The 22002-nt window shown below is 45.0% G+C and overlaps 1 protein-coding gene across 1 annotated transcript in view; it reads left to right on the top strand.

Moving 5' to 3' along the window:
• LOC311137396 (UPF0606 protein KIAA1549-like) overlaps positions 1-22002 on the top strand; it is a gene marked incomplete at its 5' end in the record, with an annotated part of 87066 nt that overhangs the window by 40777 nt on the left and 24287 nt on the right. The window contains 8 exons of the mRNA XM_084171861.1: positions 1996-4329; positions 4575-4663; positions 7706-7865; positions 8004-8134; positions 13572-13752; positions 13958-14017; positions 14359-14504; positions 17334-17511. Of these exons, the coding sequence (XP_084027987.1) occupies positions 1996-4329; positions 4575-4663; positions 7706-7865; positions 8004-8134; positions 13572-13752; positions 13958-14017; positions 14359-14504; positions 17334-17511 (3279 nt within the window). The remainder of the gene's footprint in view (positions 1-1995; positions 4330-4574; positions 4664-7705; positions 7866-8003; positions 8135-13571; positions 13753-13957; positions 14018-14358; positions 14505-17333; positions 17512-22002) is intronic.

Below are 22002 nucleotides of genomic sequence, written 5' to 3'. Positions count from 1 at the left end.
CAGGATCCAGTTGCAGAGGGAGGTGTTTAGTCCCAGGATCCTTAGCTTAGTGATGAGCTTTGAGGGCACTATGGTGTTGAATGCTGAGCTGTAGTCAATGAATAGCATTCTCACGTAGGTGTTCCTCTTGTCCAGGTGGGAAAGGGCAGTGTGGAGTGCGATAGAGATTGCATCATCTGTGGATCTGTTGGGGCGGTATGCAAATTGGAGTGGGTCTAGGGTTTCTGGGATTATGCTGTTGATGTGAGCCATGACCAGTCTTTTTCATCATCCACACACAACATTAATTAGGCTATACAAGCAAATTGTATGATCATACACACAAATGGCATTATAGTACACCGTCACAAAATGTGCACTGAGAGATAACCTAACCCATTGTTCACTGCTGTGGATTACACTAAAGCTGTTCCATGAGGGTTCTGGGGATAACTTTTTTGTCATTGTTGTGTGCATCCATCCACACTGACTGTATCAATGGTTTGTTGATCTGAATTGATTTTTCCATTTTATAGCCACTTTGGCAAATGGTACTGCGTTAGTTAGACTAGTGATTAGCCTGACACCTAAGGCACTGTAGTGATTTTGTAGAAGTGCACACAATGTCGCAGCCTGTAATTGGTATTGTACATTTTATGTAACGTTGTTGGTTGGAGTCTTTTTGCACATAGCCTACTTTGAGTAGGCCGGTCTATCAGGCTTACAGTAAGTTGACATTTCATTATTTTCTAAATGCAATCCGTTACAGTTACTAGGTGCCTGTCCAGAATTGTAGCATAAGCCTAATCAGCAGTGTAACGTTTGGATTACCCAAAATCAGTAATGTAATTTGATTACTTTCAGTTACTTTTGGATTACTTCCCCCTTAAGAGGCATTAGAAGAAGACCAAAAGAATCCATCAAACACATTTGGTGTTTGGTGTGTCATCATAGTGGTCTCTGATTGGTGGTCATCATAGTGGTCTCTGACTTGTGGTCAGACTCGCTCAGGTGGAACAAACTTAAACTTGCGCCTTTTTTCCGATGCTAAATTGAATGTCATTGAGAAAACAGAAAGGTGTCGTAATGTATTTTTATTTCAGCACACATCCTTTCTGAATGTAATAGTAATCCAAGAAGTAATCATCTAGTTTTTCCAAAAGTATCTGTAATCTGATTACCATATCTTTGCTGTTAACGTAACTGATTACACTCAGTTTTTTGTAATCTGATTACATGTAACTGATTAGGCCTACTCCCCAACCCTGACCACAACAGATGAAGAATAGATGTTGTGCCTTTAGTGTCCATTAATCATCCCATAACCTTTGCTCTAGAGGTGAGGATCAGGTTAGGCCCATATGGAGCCCTCCGATGAAAAATGGTAATCCTATATTATGTCCTTGGGACCATTCATGATTCGTCTCATTAATTTGTATGTTAATTATTGTCAGTCACAGATCAATGTTTATTCTAGGGAGAAAAGTAGCCTACTAATTAAGGCTAAAGAGCGTGACAGAACATATTTGAGACCATAGCTGTCCTATTGATGTGATGTAGGAAATGTCTATAATTATATGCCTGTGTGGAAATACCACCGTCGTTTTTCATCTTTGAGTCACTAGGCTAAATCTGTTGACTTTATCCAGTGTTGTTTGATTTGATCCTGCAATTTTGTTCAACATTTATAGCGTACTTTGTTCTCTGAAGAGTGATGGATGGCTTCCTTCCTGGTCATTTCCAAAGGTTGTTGTTGCCAAAACTCACTGGGCAAGAAAATGAAATGAAAAAGGTTCACTGTGTATCAACAACAAGTCTTCAATGAGAATGAGATCATATCGCTCTCTTAGTCAATTTGAAGAGCATGCTATTTTCCACAGTACTTTATGTGTCTCAATGATCATCAAATATTTCAGTGCAGTCTTAGTTAGGCTACTCAGTTTCTACAGATAACTTATCTGATCTATAATTTGCCATTATCAATGTTCATGTTTGATGTTGTTGTTTATTTTTCAGTAAACTGGTCTTCATTGGATCCCACCATGTTGGAAGAGTTTCAGGAAAAAGCATCAAGCTGGACTGAATCACCCTCAGCCTTATTAGTTTCACACACTGAGGCCTCTGAGCACCCAGACGAGACTACAACTACAGCGCTGCCTTCACCTGGTCACCTACCACCTGAATCTACACTAACACTTACTCAATGGGGTCTTTCAGCTTTTCAGAACTCCAAATCATTGACTTCTAGAGATCCCCTGCCCATTGGTCCAGACCCTCTCTCCACTCCCCCTTTAAGCTCCTCAGAGCATGTGATTGGCCTTCAGCAACAACCTAAAGGCCCTACCAGACTCTCAAGGGAGCTGAAGCTCTCTGGTCCTAACTCAACCATGGCAGTTGTCTCTCCAACCCTTGTTAAAGTACCACACCAGAAGCCTCTCGGACCACAGTCCAATACATCCACAACACCCTTGTATTTCTCTACAGCCACCAGTTGGACTACATCGGTACAGTTAATTGTCCCAAACTCTAATGAGAGAGCTCCAGATGAACCTCCATTATTATCCCCCAGCAACCAGCAAGACCCATCAAAACAGACAACTCCTGCATTTATGACTTCACTTCCTGTTGGACCCCTCGACCAGCCTAGACTGCCTGTTGACGATCTGGTAGATGTAGAAGCCCAGTCAGACCAAGCCAGGCCAGAGTCTAAACCTAATCCAGACGTGTCCCAGAGATTAGGAGATCTCTTGCTGGATTCCAAACTGCCCCTAGATCCCTCAAGTAGATTAATCTATCTGGATCACCTTCGCCCCAGCAGTGAGCTCATGCAGAAGGACAATGCTGTTCAAGATATCCACATGCTCCCGAAACCATCGCCTGAGATGCAGCTGGCTCCCAGTTACGTGCCTTTTCTGAGCCCTCACACCACGTCCTCCTCGGCCGAGCCCACCATGGTCCCTCCTGAGGACATCTTTCCCACCAACACCATGGAGGTGGACTGGGGCTCCGGAGACTTCATGGAGACCATGTCCTTCATGGGCTCGGAAGGGGATGACTTCTTCTTGGTCACCAACCTGCCCACGGACATGTACGACCTGGAGGACTCCAACGTGGAAAGCTACGACACCTCCTTCCCCTCCAGGGTCGGCGTGTCCTTCTCCTCGATGCGTCACATGACGTCTTCACCTAGTCTCACAACAACAGTTTACAGCTCTAGTGTTAGAAGTGTGGCACCCACGTCCGTTCCTCTCTCCATCCATCCCTCTCCCAGTCACCCCACGCTCGCCTCAAGACAAACACCAACACCTCAAGGTGGTTTACCAGAAGGTTCTGACGTTGACTGGACAGATAACTTCACAGTTGAACCAACAGACCTTCTCTTACCGGACATGAACAGCCTGGAGTACTACACCATCCAGCTGACCAAGGATGACTCAGAAGAACACAGAGGCACTAACGTGACCACCACCTCCAGGCATTTCTCCCTGATGTCCATCAGCACCACACACATCATGGCCACCAGCACCTTCACTGTGGACCTCAGCCACATGCTCACAGCCTTCTATGGAGTGGATGGAGTGGAGGTCCAGCCTTCTGACAACACTACCTGGATCGAAGAGTCCTCCACTGATATCTCCAGCTCAGAGCCACTCAATACGACCACAGCAGACACCACAGAGATGACTCCTCTGAATGTCTCAGTGCCATTCCTGGAGCCTTCTGTAGCGCCAACCCCCTCCATGGACCTCTCGTCCTCTCTGTGGGGTGTCACTGGTCAGGTGTCCTCCGGTGAATGGACAAGCCCCGTGACCACCTCCAGTGTCGGACTGGACAGCAGCTCTGTCTTAGTGTCTGTGCAGCCTAGTGTTACGGCCTCTGAGACAGACATCCAGTGGTACGTCTCTCCCACCACCACAGAGACGGCCCTCCTCAGCACCTCTCTCGTAACTCCTGTGATGACCACCTCTATCGCCTTCTCCCCAGTTCCCGGCCAGACAGAATTACCACCAAATATCACTTCAGGCCCCACAGAACCAGCCACCAACGCCACCACCATCCCCCCGGTGTCAGTCATGGCTGACCAAGCCGTTGATACTGATAGTCCTGTCACAGCAGTGACCAACGACAGCCAGACTACAGTTAGCAGTGTAGACATCTCCACAACTGATCCTGCCACCACCACCACCACTACTACTACAACCATCACCACTGAGGCCTCTACAACCACCTCTCTGGCCACTACCACCACCACCACCCTCTTAAACAGAACTACTACTAAGAGCCCTCCTACAACCATAGGTCGCCAGTACCTCTGTAACGTCACCAAGCCTGTGTACTTTGTTAAAGTCGGTAAGTTGTATTACCTCTTTGTCGTATTAATATACTTTTTTAATGCAGAAACATTATGTGGAATGTCAACTTTATCAATGTTACTAAGATATAATTAACAACTCTGAAGTGTTATTCTTTCCCTTTTAGTATGAAAGTCATGGTTTGTGATGTAATGTTTTGACAATATTGTACACTAAATTAATCTAAAACAGCATTTATCAATGAGATGTACTACCTATGTGTGGTTCCACCCTCCTCTGCAGGTTTTCCGGCTGGGGCCACTGTTGGATATGCCAAATCCCAAATCCGAGATGTCCTGAAGACTGAATTCAATAAGTCAATTGAACTGCAGGTAGATTATCATGAAGCAGCATGGGGCATTTTTTACATTTTAGTCATTTAGCAGATGCTCTTATCCAGAGCTACTTACAGTTAGTGAGTGCATACATTTTTTATACTGGCCCCCCGTGGGAAACGAACCCACAACCCTGGCGTTGCAAACGCCATGCTCTACCAACTGAGCTACACGGGACTATACATTTTTTTTCTGTTTGGTTTTACTGCAGTATTTTCTGGATCATTGGTAAATACATGTCCAAAGAATATCTCTCAGATATAGGACAGATAAATACATGTCTAAAAAATATCTCTCCGATATAGTACAGATAAATACATGTCCTAAAAATATCTCTCAGATATAGGACAAACACTTAGAACAAACTTCCTTTGGATTTGTTTTGGGGACTATCTGTTGTTCCATGTAGTGAATCTGTTATTCAATGCGTTTGTATTGGCTAATAGCAGTAAGGCCAAATGCAATGCTTAATCAATATATATATATAAATGTAAAAAATATATATATTTCAAGGGGTTTTAAAATTAAAAATCAAATAGCTAAATGTTCTTTGGTATGACCTTCTTAAAACAATTCCATATGTTAGCTTAGTAGACCTCCCCCCCCTTAGACAGGGCTTAGACTGTAGAGGGTTAATACAGTACTGCTGTATTTTTATTGGGGTTTATTCTTCACTTCAATACCTCAAATAAGAGTGAACTGAAAAAGCAGCCATTTTCTTCAGTCTTTACAGAGGTAAAGTTATGTTAGGCTATACAGTGCCTTCGGAAAGTATTCAGACCCCTTGACTTTTTTCCACATTTTGTTACGTTATAGCCTTATTCTTATTAATTTTTTTATAACCCATAATGACAAAGCGAAAACAGTTTTTTAGAAATTTTGGCAAATGTATTAAATATTAAAAACAGAAATACCTTATTTACATAAGTATTCAGACCCTTTGCTATGAGCTCAGGTGCATCCTGTTTCCATTGATAATCCTTGAGATGTTTCTACAACTTGATTGGAGTCCACCTGTGGTAAATTCAATTGATTGGACATGATCTGGAAAGGCACAGACCTGTCTATCTAAGGTCCCACAGTTAACAGTGCATGTCAGAGCAAAAACCAAGCCATGAGGTCGAAGGAATTGTCTGTAGAGCTCTGGGACAGGATTGTGTCGAGGCACAGATCTGGGGAAGGGTACCAAAACATTTCTGCAGCATTGAAGGTCCCCAAGAACACAGTGGCCTCCATCATTCTTAAATGGAAGAAGTTTGGAACCACCAGTTTGGCTGCCCGGCCAAACTGAGCAATCGGGGGAGAAGGGCTTTGGTCAGGGCGGTGGCCAAGAACCTGATGGTCACTCTGACAGAGCTCTAGAGTTCCTCTGTGGAGATGGGAGAACCTTCCAGAAGGACAACCATCTCTGCAGCACTCCACCAATCAGGCCTTTATGGTAGAGTGGCCAGACGGAAGCCACTCCTCAGTGAAAGGCACATTACAGCCCGCTTGGAGTTTGGCAAAAGGCACCTAAAGACTCTCAGACCATGAGAAACAAGATTCTCTGGTCTGATGAAACCAAGATTGAACTCTTTGGCCTGAATGCCAAACGTCACCTCTGGAGTAAACCTGGCACCATCCCTACGGTGAAGCATGGTGATGGCAGCATCATGCTGTTGGGATGTTTTTCAGCGGCAGGGACTGGGAGACTAGTCAGGATCGAGGCAAAGAAGAAGTACAGAGAGATCCTTGATGAAAACCTGCTCCAGAGCGCTCCGCACCTCAGACTGGGGCGAAGGTTCACCTTCCAACAGGACAACGACCCTAAGCACACAGCCAAGACAACGCAGGAGAGCCTTCGGGACAAGTCTCTGAATGTCCTTGAGTGGCCCAGCCAGAGCCCGGACTTGAACCTGATCGGACATCTCTGGAGAGACCTGAAAATAGCTGTGCCGCAACACTCCCCATCCAACCTGACAGAGCTTGAGAGGATTTGCAGAGAAGAATGGGAGAAACTCCCCAAATATAGGTGTGCCAAGCTTGTAGCGTCATACCCAATAATACTCAATGCTGTAATCGCTGCCAAAGGTGCTTCAACAAAGTACTGAGTAAAGGGTCTGAATTCTTATGTAAATGTAATATTTCCATTTTTTTGTTGTAATACATTTGCAAAAATTTATAAAAACCGTTTTTTGCTTTGTCATTATGGGGTATTGTGTGTAGATTGGTGAGCGAAAAAAACAATTTCATCAATTTTAGAATAAGGCTGTAACGTAACAAAATGTGGAAAAAGTCAAGGGGTCTGAAAACTTTCCTAAGGCACTGTAAATGAGCCCATAGACTTAGTCTGACAGAGCTAACCTCAAAGTGCTGGCACTGTTGTTAGCTTTTCATTAGAAAGCGCAGGCTCCCTAAGAAACCGCCTAACAGCTGCAACATGCTCTGAGTTTTAATCAAGCGCTAGGGAACTGCAGCTGTGGGTATGAGGCTGTTATGTTGTGTAATGGCACTGGTCATGTGTGTGGGGGTATTGGGATGGGACACACCAGGAAGGACAGCCCACTTCCTATGGACTCTTTATCTCCAGGCTCTTTGATAAACAAACAAGACTAATGACTAACTACACACCCAACACTTCATGGCCCAGCAGAGAGGCAGTGACCTTAAGACACTGTCTCTACCTTTAACGATTTAAATGTTGTACAGTGCAAAAGGAAAAAGTAGTGTGCATACAGTACCTCGTAGTTCAACCAAGGTGCCAGAATTGAGGAACAAACTGAATGTATAAGATATATTCATTTGTAGTCCTGTGTAGCTCAGTTGGTTCCCATGGGAGACCAGTACAAAAAAAAATGTATAAAAATGTATGCACTCACTACTGTAAGTTGCTCTGGATAAGTGTGTCTGCTCAATGAAGTGAAAATAAATAAGCACTTGGAGGATGGTAGAAATTGACAGAAAGACTGAATTTAAATGCATCTAAGCTCCATCATTGAAAGTGAATGAATAACTCTAGGAGATAAATTATAATGATGTTTTTTCTGTGTCTTGTTAAAGGTTGCTAAGAATCCTCCAGACTTTGTGTTCCGGGCAGTGTCGGGTCCTGTGGTGTACACGGCCATATCAATCATCAACGCCCTGCGCCAGTCAAGTCGACGCTTCCTGTCCATCTCACACTACTGGAAGGTACCAGACCACCAGTACCAGGTACACTCAGGTAAGAGCACTATTTTGTATCGAACTATACAAGCTACTTTTGAAATGGAGATTTGAATAGTGCATATCCAGTATGTACTATGTTGTTAGGGTGTGTCTGAATGTAGACATAAATCTTCTCTTCTGTTTCCCCATCCAGTGCTGCAGTTTGTGCCCAGGCACATTGACGTGCGCGTCTGCAACTTCAGCGAGCGCATTGAGAAAGGCCTGACAATGGCGTACGCCGAAGTGCGCCGGCGCTCGCAGGAGTCCACGAACTTCACTGTGGATGTAAGTAGAGACTGACTGAATACAGTGTAGCACTCCAGTCAACTAGAACAGAGTTGAGCTTCCTCCTGGTCAACTAGAACAGAGTTGAGCTTCCTCCAGGCAACTAGAACAGAGTTGAGCTTCCTCCAGGCAACTAGAACAGAGTTGAGCTTCCTCCGGTCAACTAGAACAGAGTTGAGCTTCTTCTAATGCTCTGTTTTCATTAGCAGTCACGTACTCCTTCCTGGGTTTTCACCCCCAGTCCCAACTCCTTGGCACTGATCGTCTGGAATCACCTCTAATCGCAACCCATTTCTGTCAGGAACCCTTAGCTCACACATTTGTTATTACTAAAGACCACTGGCCGTGTACTTTAGCTATGCTCTTACTGCTAGAGCTCTCTAAGAGCAGCGTCTGCTGAAATAAATCTGGAAGTGGAAAGGAAAAGAGAGAAAAGCTCTGGTTTTCCAAGAGAGTCAATTGGCTGAGGCCAAGAAATTAGAAAGAAAGTTAGAAACGAATTGGGTTACTGTATGCAAATGTAGGACATAGGCCCCTGAAACTCAACTCTGGACCCTGAAGCCAGTTCCACTGATTGTTTTCATTGTCCTCCTCTAATCAGGGACTGATTTAGACTTGGGTGCAATTAATTATCAGGCAGAACAGAAAACCAGCAGGCTCCGGACCACGTAGGTAAGAGTTGAAACCCCTGGTCTAGGCTATCTCTGCAGTCTTAATTGGCGCTGCTTGTTTGCTGACTTCGACAAACATAGACTGGGACTGCCTCTAACGATCGTTGCACCAGCAGTACGCTGATTGCAGCAGCAGTAGTGGCTTGCTTTGGATTGGAGAGAGAGAGAGGCAGGAGCTGCTTGACTTAAAGCTTGTGAAGCGACAGGGAGTAATGGCTGAAATGTATGGTTGCGTGACTGTGTGTTCTGCAGTAACACAACCTAAGTGCCAATCTCAGTCTCCAGCACACAAGTCTTTTGATCAGTGGTCACCCATTCAAGACCAAAATTACTAGCTTAGGTTTATTGATTCAGGTTTTTGCAGAGGTTGTCCACTATTCAAGTATACAGACGGTTGAGAAAGTGCTTATTTGGCTGTTCACGTTTGCCATTCTTGAATGTAGCAAGCCAAAAGGTTATGGAAAGTTTTCAGACACATAGGTTTCATACTCAGTAAATTAACAGATTACACTGGATAATAAATTCATATCTGGAGAATGCCATTTTAATTATGTCTGGTCATTTAATTTTCAATTCCCTTTCTATTTCAATTCCGCAAATGAAATGAGATCCATCTGACCCAAGCTCTTCTGCTGTATATTCACACTGGTTGAATCAAAGTTGTTTCCACGTCATTTCACTGAAGTTACGTTAAAGGGTAACTCTCAACCCCAATTTCAGCCTTTGCCTAACCTCTTCAAATGTTAAAAAAATGCATTCAGGTGAGACGTTGTTGGTGGGGGGAATTGCTCATACATATTCATTGTGGGGGTGGGTAAACGTAGTTCTACCTGATCAACACTCTCACTAAATCGTACTTACCAGAAGTCCACTGGCACGCTCTGATAATAAAATGATGTGCATCGCGAGCAAGTACAGCTCTGGACAGTTAGCTTTCAGTTGTAAAGCACTGTGTTCTTGACATCTATTGACGCTTGCGGTTTAAGTTTGAATCCCCTATGGAGCGGCAAAATGTTTTGGTTGTAATGTAGACTCAGATTTATTGTGTTGGGAAGAAAATTGCAATCATCACCTTGAAAATGAAAATTAGGGGCTCAATTAAATCCGACCCGCATTTCAGTATTTACGCTGTAACTATTTTTCCAATAGTCAAATTAACTCACAGATTGGTCTTGGGTACTGTATAAAAACCTACAACTACTACCAGGGCGACCCCTCTAACAGGTATGATTTCACTTTTCAGAATTAGAAGTGTGTGGGCAGGGGATAAATATTGTAAAAAAAGTAAAAGACAACTGTCTCATTTGGGATTAGAACTCACAACCTTTGAATTATAAGGCAACTGTTTTAGCAGAATGTGCCACCAATCAGTCAGAAGTTATGGAAAAATACAACTAGTTGATATGACCACCATTGTGATCTAGTTCTTGTTACAATGGATGTAGCTACGAATATAAATGTTAATTCCCAATGGCCTACATGTTTTTTCCTTCGTAAAAGCACATAGATGTGTATGAAACGATAAGCTTTTTTTATTTATTTTGTGTAAAGTCAGTAGTCTAGTCAAAGAAGCATCATTAACATTTAACATTTAAGTCATTTAGCAGATGCTCTTATCCAGAGCGATTTACAAATTGGTGCGTTCAACTTAGGATAGCCAGTGGGACAACCACCCTTTTTTCCCTTCTTTTTTAAAATTGTTAAATGGGGAGGGGGGGGGGGGGATTACTGTTATACTATTCCAGGTATTCCTTAAAGAGGTAGGGTTTCAAGTGTCTCCGGAAGGTGGTCAGTGACTCCGCTGTCCTGGCATCGTGGGGGAGCTTGTTCCACCATTGGGGTGCCAGAGCAGCGAATAGCTTTGACTGGGCTGAGCGGGAACTGTGCTTCCGTAGAGGTAGGGGGGCTAGCAGGCCAGAGGTGGATAAACGTAGTGTCCTCGTTTGGGTGTAGGGTCTGATCAGCTCCGTAGGCAAGCACCATGGTTTTGTAGTAGATGCGAGCTTCAACTGGAAGCCAGTGGAGTGTGCGGAGGAGCGGGGTGACATGAGAGAACTTGGGAAGGTTTAACACCAGACGGGCTGCAGCGTTCTGGATAAATTGTAGGGGTTTAATGGCACAGGCAGGGAGCCCAGCCGACAGCGAGTTGCAGTAATCCAGACGGGAGATGACAAGTGCCTGGATTAGGACCTGTGCCGCTTTCTGTGTAAGGTAGGGTCGTACTCTGCGAAAGTTGTAGAGCATGAACCTGCAGGATCGGGTCGCCGCTTTGATGTTAGTGGAGAACGACAGGGTGTTGTCCAGGGTCACGCCAAGGTTCCTTGCACTCTGGGTGGAGGACACATTTACATTACATTTTAGTCATTTAGCAGACGCTCTTATCCAGACAATGGAGTTGTCAACCGTGATGGCGAGATCATGGAGCGGGCAGTCCTTCCCCGGGAGGAAGAGCAGCTCCGTCTTGCCGAGGTTCAGCTTGAGGTGGTGATCCGACATCCACACTGATATGTCCGCCAGACATGCAGAGATGCGATTTGCCACCTGGTTATCAGAAGGGGGAAAGGAGAAAATTAATTGTGTGTCGTCTGCGTAGCAATGATAGGAGAGACAATGTGAGGATATGACAGAGCCAAGTGACTTGGTGTATAGACAGAGAATAGGAGAGGGCCTAGAACTGAGCCCTGGGGGACACCAGTGGTGAGAGCACGTGGTGCGGAGACAGATTCTCGTCACGCCACCTGGTAGGAGCGACCTGTCAGGTAGGACGCAATCCAAGAGTGAGCAGCGCCGGAGATGCCCAACTCGGAAATGGTGGAGAGGAGGATCTGATGGTTCACAGTATCAAAGGCAGCAGATAGGTCTAGAAGGATAAGAGCAGAGGAGAGAGAGTTAGCTGTAGCAGTGCGGAGAGCCTCCGTGACACAGAGAAGAGCAGTCTCAGTTGAATGACCAGTCTTGAAACCTGACTGGTTTGGATCAAGAAGGTCATTCTGAGAGAGATAGCAAGAGAGTTGGCTAAAGACGGCACGCTCAATAGTTTTGGAGAGAAAAGAAAGAAGGGATACTGGTCTGTAGTTGTTGACATCAGAGGGATCGAGTGTTGGTTTTTTGAGAAGGGGTGCAACTCTCGCTCTCTTGAAGACGGAAGGGACATAGCCAGCGGTCAAGGATGAGTTGATGAGCGAGGTGAGGTAAGGGAGAAGGTCACTGGAGATGGTCTGGAGAAGAGAGGGTAGCATAGGCTGAGATTAACTCTGCCTTGTTGGCCGCAGAACGGCAGTTCCAGAGGCTGCCGGAGACCTGGAACTCCACATGGGTCGTGCGCGCAGGGACCACCAGATTAGAGTGGCAGCAGCCACGCGGTGTGAACCGTTTGTATGGCCTGTGCAGAGAGGAGAGAACAGGGATAGACAGACACATAGTTGACAGGCTACAGAAAAGACTACAATAATGCAAAAGAGATTGGAATAAAATTAACTAAACATCTGGGGAAGCGAGAGAGCGGGGCCTCCCTCACTTACCTTTCACTGAAACACTCAAATATAACTCTCCCAACTTCCACTTTAGAAATTATAATTGTTGTAAACTACAGCGGTTCAATGTTTTCTAGGAATAGACTCTAACTTAGTTTATTCAGCTAGCTAACTTGGTACAGTATTCTTCCATGAAAACCGCCCAGGGCACCGTATCCTATGACGCTATAGCTAACTAGAATGCTAGTATCCAATAACACACGGTTTAGCACCAATAATTGGTTACAACAAACTATCAATAGTGTGTTAACACACTAAACAGATCATTCGTGTCCGTGTCTAGTTCCTTTCATAACGCAGAAATAATTAAACGTTGGCTAGCTAGCACAAAGTCAGTCATGCTAGCTACACAAGTGGACTACACATCTCGGATGTTCAGAAAGTGAAGCTTTACGTTGCAAAATTCTCATTGACTAAAATGATATTGTATTTAGTTGCTACTGTACTGCTAGCTGGTAGTGTTGGTTAGCTAGCGATGGCTGCGGTGTTGACTTTGTTTGAAAAACAGCGTCGCTGCGAACGAATGTAGCTGGCTAGCTAACCTCGATAGTTTCTCTATACTACACCTTTATCTTTGATACAAAGACAACTATGTAGCTAGCTAACATTACACTAATCAAATCGTTCCATTGTAATTTAATGTGTGTCATATTACCTGCGGAGCGAAGTACAGCATGACTACTCACTCCAACTCCATCTCCACAGAGTATATTGGTCACACTCTACTTACCAAGACCATTGCTAAATAAGGCGCGCTGTCACTTGCTTTTATAGTAAGCCTTGAGGTGGTACCTCAAGCCTTGAGGTGGTATTTCACACCAAACCCCTCCCTTGAGATGATGTAGAGGCACTTTCTCAAGGTGCCTCTACATCATGATTTATATGGTGGAGTTGAACCGCTAGGGGCAAAGAGAGCTAGATTTACTACTAAAAGACCAAAATATATAACTTTTGCAACAAACTGTCAAAATGAAGACCAGAATTGATGTGTTTCACTAGAACTAAGCCTAAAACATCTGGTTTTCGGAAAAAAAAATTGTTTCCATGAAAGTTACTCTTTAAAACAAGGTGGTATAGACGTTAAATTGACGAACATCACTCTGCAGTGTGTGCTCAATAAACGTGGTTTATTGGTGACAAGGTTTGTTGTGCAGAGTCTCTTTTTTACCATTTACTGAACTTTTGATATCCATCACCAGCTCAAAGACGTGTGCATATGTAATATTTTCCTAGATTGTGAACATCACCATGAACCAGCCAAGTAGTCAGCAGAGGGAGCCGGTGGACGTGACCTTCGCGGTGCGTGGCGCCATTGGCTACCTGAAGGGGTCAGAGGTCAGCAACCACCTGAGGCTGCTCAACATGGTGGAGTTCAGCTACTACCTGGGCTTCCCTGTGCTGCAGATCGCAGAGCGTGAGTCTATTATCATACTGTAGATTGGGATTTTATGCAAAACGACACTCCTGTGAAGTTCCCTTAGGGAAAAATAAAGGTATTCTAATCAAATGTATTCTATTAGTCAATCTGCTTCACCTTCTATACACCTATTTATACCTCAATATAGAGTATTTTCAGGTTGTCTGTACTTGCCTGATTTCCCTCTCTTCTTTCCCAATAGCTTTCCACTACCCGGAGTTGAACACCACCCAGTTGCTTCGCTCGTCTTGGGTTAGAACAGGTATGCTTGCCAACACCTCTAACATTAAATCAGCATTTCCCAAACTCTGTCCTGGGGACCCAACGGGATGCACGTTTTGGTTGTTGGAATTATTAGTTCATTATTTGAATCAGCTGTGTGGTGCTAGGGAAAATACCAAAACGTGCACCCCTTGGGGTCCCCATGACTGACTTTGGGAAACGCTGCTTTTAAGTATTCCATCCAATCTAAATCTCAACTGCAGCGAGTGGATGGATTGAAAGACATACACATGCAGGGCCTATGTTATGGCTGTGTGATTGGCTCTGTATTGCCTGTCCTGTGAGTGATATCATAACTCTCTGTTTCTTGTCCTTGACCAGTGTTGCTTGGTGTGCTGGACCAGGGGGTGGACGAGCGGACCTTCCGGGCCAAGATGGAACGTGGTGTGGCCCTGCTGCTAGGAGAGGTGCTGGGGGCGGCTAGGCGCACCAAGAGGGCCACCAGCGTGGGTAACCACAGTGTTCAGGTAACCACATCAGAGCAACTATACCCCTCAAATTCAAATTTTGGCCTTCCACTCCTTCTTTCATTGTTCCCCTCTAATCATGGACTGATTTAGACCTGGGACACCAGGTAGGTGCAATTCATTATCAGGTAGAACAGATAACCAGTAGTATTCCGGACCTCATAGGGAAAGTTTTGAATACCCCTGTACTATACTATACACAGGTAGATGTGTGTGTACAGTTTATCTGAGGTAAGGGTGACCTGAGTGTGTACTACACTCTTAGAAAAAAGGGTTCCAAAAGGGTTCTTCGGCTGTCTCCATAGGAGAACCCTTTTTGGTTCCAGGTAGAACCCTTTTTGGTTTCAGTTAGATCCCTTTTGGGTTCCATGTAGAACCCTCTGTGGAAAGGGTTCTACTTGGAATCCAAAAGGGTTCTACCTGGAACCCAAAATAGTTCTCCTATGGGGACAGCTGAAGAACCCTTTTAGGTTCTAGATAACACCTTTTTTTCTAAAAGTGTACTGCTACTCAGAGACATATACAGTATAAGTCATAAACACACACACACACACGCGTCTACACATGTCCGTGCACGCACACACACGCACACACTATGCATTACATTTGAGAATCAAATTACAGTTATCTCGTGCTGTGCTTGACCATAGCTCTAAGTACAGCAAGTACAGCTCTCACTCTGCGGTAATAACCCCTAGTCTAGGCTGCCCTAGGCACTGTGTTACTGAAGAGAGTAAGTCTGGGTCGTGTGTGATCTGACACAGAAAAACAACCTGGGTTCCCTCAGCCAGCCTCTAAACCACATCCAGTCTCCAAGTTTTTTAGAGTGGAATGATGAACAGTGTGTGGCACCACCTGAACCACCCCCTTCTAAAACACACACACACATACACACATGGGTTTATAATAACTCCAGCTGCCAGGCAGCGAGAGAGAGATAATTAATAATTTATCTGCTATTAGCAACTGGTGCACACAGCATTCGAGTAACGGGTCTTGAAAGAAAAACAATTTGACTTGGTGGTTGGTCTTTGAGTGGCTGGCGCTGTGATGAAAACTGTAGGTGGGGTTGCCATGGATACTTTGGCCTATCCTGTCCTCTGAATGTTGTTGTGAAGAGAGGGGAGAGAGGGGAGTAGAGCAGGTGCTGTGGAGCGCCACAAAAGGCAGAGCTTGATTAGTAAAGCAGTGGTGCTCTGGGTAGAAAAGACTACAAGCCCTTGATAATGAGTCTCGCTGTTCCGATTCATAGAGAGCTCACCACAAGGAATAATATCAACTGAATTAGTAGGACGGAAGCTTTCACCAGTTGATGTGACTAACACTGTACTAGTCCACTCTGTTTGCAACCACATGCACCAATACCCCTTCTACAGACTACTGCTACATTATTATTGGGTAATGGTGAAAGAAAAGTAGAGGCAGAATGTAAACCACCTATTCCACATTTAAACCACTGGAAGCTAGTACCAGGCATTGTCACAGCAGAGCTACAGTGCCTTGCCAAAGTATTCAGACCCCTTGGATTTCTTCACCTTTTATTGTGTTACAAAGTGGGATTAAAATTGACTTAATTGACATTTTTTGGTCTACAATTTACAAAAAATACTCTATAATGTCGAAGTGGAAGAAAAATTCTAACATTTTTAAAAAGATTAATTTAAAATATAGTCTTTGAAAAAGTGTTCCGCTCCCTGAGTCAATACATTTTAGAAACACCTTTGGAATCGATTACAGCTGTGAGTCTTCTTGGGTAAGTCTATAAGAGCTTTGCACACCTGGATTGCGCAATATTTGCCCATTATTCCTAAAAACAAAAAGGTCAGCCAAACATAAGGCTTTGCATTCAGGCCCAAAAGTTTTGCACTATTACTTTAATGCCTTGTTGCATGTTTTGGAATATTTATATTCTGTATATTTGTGTTCTTCTTTTCATTATTGTAGAGTCACTACAATGTTGTTGATCCATCCTCCATTTCTCCCATCACAGCCATTGAACTCTGTAGCTGTTTTAAAATCACCAATGGCCTCATGGTGAAATCCCTGAGCAGTCTCATTCCGGTCCTGCAGCTCAGTTCAGAAGGACGACTGTATCTTTGATGTGTCTGGATGGTTTAATACATAATAGACAGCATAATTATTAACTAGACCATGCTTAAAGATATATTCAATTTCTGATTTGTTATTGTAACCCATCTACCAATCACTGCCCTTCTTTATGAGGCTTTCGAAAGCTCCCTGGTCTTTGTAGTTGAATCTGTCCTTGATATTTAATACTTGACTGAGGGACCATACATATGTTATATGTATGGGGGAAAGAGGAAGGGTTAGTCATTCAAAAATCATGTCAACCCCTATTATTTCACACAGTGATCCATGTGTAGCCCCGTGTAGCTCAGTTGGTAGAGCATGGTGCTTGCAACGCCAGGGTTGTGGGTTCGTTTCCCACGGGGGGCCAGTATGAAAAAATGTATGCACTCACTAACTGTAAGTCGCTCTGGATAAGAGCATCTGCTAAATGACTAAAATGTAAATGTAACTTATTATATGATTTGTTAAGCCAGATGTTATTCCTGAACTAATTTAGGCTTGCCTAAACAAAGGGGCTGAATACTTATGCAACAACTATATTTTAGTTTTGATGTATCTTTGACATTACAGAGTATTATGTGTAGATTGGTCACAAAAAAATACAATTATCAATTTTAATCCCACTTTGTAACACAATACAATTGGAAGGAATCTAAGGGGTCTGAATACTTTTGCAAGGCACTGTATATAGTCTACAACTGCTGATATTAACAGTAACACACATCTTCTTCCCTCCAGATTGTGAGTACGACCATGCTGGTGGGAGCGGACCACCCCCTGGAAATTGTGTACTTTGTGGAGGGTCCCAGCGGGGAGCGGCAGCCTGCCATCACTACAGCCAACATGCTGAACCGCCTTGACGTGCAGAGGGCAGCCATCATACTGGGATACAGAGTGCAGGGCATCCTGGCTACACGTGAGTTTGAGTCTGCCATAGCCTGGTCCCAGATCACTTTATGCTGTCTTGACAACTCCTATGGTCTTGACATAGGAGTTAGCAAGACAGCACAAACTCATCTGGGACCAGGCTAAGTCTGCCTGCCCAGGCAGGGCTCACCTTTAATGGAGTTAAAATGAGCTGAGCTCAGTTGAATTATAATATGTATGAAGGATTTTTATTTATTTTTATTTTTTTACCTTTATTTAACCAGGTAAGCCAGTTGAGAACAAGTTCTTATTTACAACTGCGACCTGGCCAAGATAAAGCAAAAGCAGTGCGATAAAAACAACAACACAGAGTTACATATGGGGTAAACAAAACATAAAGTCAAAAATACAACAGAAAAAATATATACAGTGTGTGCGAATGTAGTAACTTATGGAGGTAAGGCAATAAATAGGCCATAGTGCAAAATAGTTACAATTTCGTATTAACACTGGAATGATAGATGTGCAAAAGATGATGTGCAAATAGAGATACTGGGGTGCAAATTAGCAAAATAAATAACAATATGGGGATGAGGTAGTTGGGTGGGCTAATTTCAGAAAGGCTGTGTACAGGTGCAGTGATCGGTAAGCTGCTCTGACAACTGACGCTTAAAGTTAGTGAGGGAAATAAGAGTCTCCAGCTTCAGAGATTTTTGCAGTTCGTTCCAGTCATTGGCAGCAGAGAACTGGAAGGAATGGCGGAGCACCTAATCATAGTACAGTAAATCTGCAAAATAAAGAATTATACTAACTAATTGCTTTCTCAGTATATGTTGGTGTGTATTTATAGCAGTGTTTCAACTAATTACTAATTACAATATTGCATGCTTTCTCAAACAGCTGTAACTGTATATGCATTCGTATATATGCATTCCTTTCTTGAGTTGGGCTCTGGGATGTAACAACCGTTGAGCATCTGAGCTTATGGTTGATTGTGGAGGAAAGGGGTTGAGTGTGTTAGAGTATGTGCGTGTGTGTGTATCCCACATCTGCTGCAAGGGGGAAAGGATGTTAGGGAGAATATAGGATGATCCACAATAATTGTTTGCTAAAATAATAATTGCTTGACAAAAATGTAATGTAATACAATGGCAATCCGGGTTATAGGTAACAATCCTACGCATGAACTGCTGACATTATTACGCATATTAATTGTTAATTGAAGATCCAAGATGGCATAGCAGTGCGGTCGAGTTCTTTGTTGTGTGTCTGGACCTCAGGGGGTGCCACAGGGTTCAATTCTCGGGCCGACTCTATTCTCTGTGTATATCAATGATGTTGCTCTTGCTGCTGGTGAAGCTCGGATCCACCTCTATGCGGACGAAACCATTTTGTATACATCTGGCCCTTCATTGGACACTGTGTTAACAAACCTCCAAACGAGCTTCAACGCCATACAACACTCCTTCCGTAGCCTCCAACTACTCTTAAACACTAGTAAAACTAAATGCATGCTCTTCAACCGAACGCTGCTTGCACCCGCCCACCCGACTAGAATCACTACTCTCAGCGGGTCTGACCTAGAGTATGTGGACAACTACAAATACCTAGGTGTCTGGTTAGACTGTAAACTCTCCTTCCAGACTCACATTAAGCATCTCCAATGAAAAGTTAGATCTAGAATCGGCTTCCTATTTTGCAACAAAGCCTCCTTCACTCATGCTGCCAAACATGCCCTCGTAAAACTGACTATCCTACCGATCCTTGACTTCGGCGATGTAATTTACAAAATAGCCTCCAACACTCTACTCACCAAATTGGATGTAGTCTATCACAGTGCCATCCATTTTGTCACCAAAGCCCCATATACTACCCACCATTGTGACCTGTACGCTCTTGTTGGCTGGCCCTCACTACATATTCGTCGCCAAACCCACTGGCTCCAGGTCATCTATAAATCACTGCTAGGCAAATCCCCGTCTTACCTTAGCTCACTGGTCACCATAGCAACACACACCGGTAGTCTGCGCTCCAGCAGGTAGTGGTGCGCGCCGCCATTCCTTCCAGTTCTCTGCTGCCAATGACTGGAACGAACTGCAAAAATCTCTGAAGCTGGAGACTCTAATCTCCCTCACTAACTTTAAGCGTCAGTTGTCAAGTATGTAAGCTTACCGATCAATGCACCTGTACACAGCCATTCTGAAATTAGCCCACCCAACTACCTCATCCCCATATTGTTATTTATTTTGATAATTTGCAACCCAGTATCTCTATTTGCACATCATCTTTTGCACATCTATCATTCCAGTGTTAATACGAAATTGTAACTATTTTGCACTATGGCCTATTTATTGCCTTACCTCCATAACTTACTACATTAGCACACACTGTATATATATTTTCTGTTTGTATTCTTGACTATGTTTTGTTTACCCCGTATGTAACTCTGTGTTGTTGTTTTTATCGCACTGCTTTGCTTTATCTTGGCCAGGTCGCAGTTGTAAATGAGAACTTGTTCTCAACTGGCTTACCTGGTTAAATAAAGGTGAAATAAAATAAAAAGAATGATAGAAATTAAGATATGCAAGATATTTGAATATACATATATTTTTAAATAGCTATGTACAGCTGTGGAAAAAATTAAGAGACCACTGCAAATGTTCCTTAAATCAGCATCTCTACATGTATGACAGCCATTCCATTCCAGTGTCTGTTGAATTCCAACACAGGCACACGTCATTCTACTGAATTAGGTACTGATTAGCTGATCACATGAACCAAATCTTATTTAACGAGGAAAAGTATAAAAACCACTGCTGTGGTCATCACTATCCGCTTGCAATAGGACCAGCTGGATGGCAAAAACAGTGCTAATAGTACCTCAAAAATAATATTAATCAAAAAATAACTATTGACCAAGCCAAAAGAGTTGAAAAGGAACGTTTTGAGTGAGGAAAAGAAAGGTTCAATTCTGGCTTTACTGGCAGAGTGATACAGTGAGCGTCAGGTTGCTTCCATCCTTAAAATTTCAAAGACGGCGGTTCATAAGAACAAGGTCAAGCAGCAGACATTGGGGACAACAAATCTACAGAGGGCGAAAACGACTCTCTACTGACCGGGATGACCGCCAACTCATTCTAATGTCACTCATTCTAATGTCACCCCAAAGGTGCGGACTGCGACCGCGCCACACAAACACAACAGGGTAGGGGCCGGGTGGGCATTCCGCCACCACTTTCTCTCCACCTCCCCGTTGCGCCCCTGGTCTAGTCTGGCACCGCTGACTGGAGCTGGACCCGACGACGGTGGATCAAACCGTACAGGCTCCGGAACAGGCACGGGCCGTGCCGGACTGGACACACGCACCACTGGCTTGGTGCGGGGAGCAGGAACGGGCCGGACCGGGCTGACGACGCGCACCACTGGCTTGGTGCGGGGAGCAGGAACGGGCCGGACTGTGCTGACGACGCGCACCACTGGCTTGGTGCGGGGAGCAGGAGCGGGCCGGACTGGGCTGACGACGCGCACCACTGGCTTGGTGCGGGGAGCAGGAATGGGCCGGACCGGGCTGACGACGCGCACCACTGGCTTGGCGCGAGGGACAGGAACAGGCCGGACCAGGCTGGCAACGCGCACCACTGGCTTGGTGCGAGGGACAGGAACAGGCCGGGCTGGACTGGGAACACGCACCACTTCCTTGGTGCGGGGAGCAGGAACAGGCCGGACCGGGCTGGCGACGCGCACCACTGGCTTGGTGCGAGGGACAGGAACAGGCCGGACCGGGCTGGGAACACACACCACTGGCTTGGTGCGGGGAGCAGGACAGGCCGGGCTTGACTGGGAACACGCACCACTGGCTTGGTGCAGGGAGCCGGAACGGGCCGGGCCGGACTGTGGAGGCGGACTGGAGGTCTGGAGCGGAGAGCTGACACAACCCGTCCTGGCTGAATGCCTACTTCCACACAATATGTGTGAGGCATCAGCACAGGACGTACGGAGCTGTGCACTCGTACTGGCGATACAGCACGTGGCACAGGCGCAGGATATACGGGACCGAGGAGGCGTACTGCAGGCCACGAGCGTTGAGCCGGCACACCCCGTCCTGGCTGAATGCCCAATTTAGCACGACACGTGCGTGGTGCTAGCACAGGACGCACAGGATACGGAGCCTGCCCAGTCACACGCTTCCTAGCATGAGTACGGGGAGTTGGCTCTGCTCTAACACTAGGCTCCGCCAACCACCCTTTTAGACCCCCCCCAAAAAAAGTATTGGGGCTGTCTCTCGGGCTTCCTCCTCGGCCGGTACCCTCTGCGTTGCCGCTGCTCCTCTCTATAGCGCGCCTCCACAGTCTCCTCCCAAGGACGGCGATCCATTCCGGCCTGAATCTCTTCCCAAGTCCAGGATCCCTTCCCGTCCAGGATCTCCTCCCAAGTCCAGGCTGTCTGTTCCTGGACACGCTGCTTGGTCCTCTTTTGGTGGGATCTTCTGTCACGATCGTGTACGGATGAGACGGACCAAGGCGCAGCGTGATAAGCGTAC

Source organism: Coregonus lavaretus, assembly GCF_964263955.1.
Source record: "Coregonus lavaretus genome assembly, chromosome: 11".
Lineage (NCBI taxonomy): Eukaryota > Metazoa > Chordata > Actinopteri > Salmoniformes > Salmonidae > Coregonus > Coregonus lavaretus.
The sequence above is the reverse complement of the archived record's forward strand: the minus strand, read 5'-3'. Positions and strand labels throughout refer to the sequence as shown.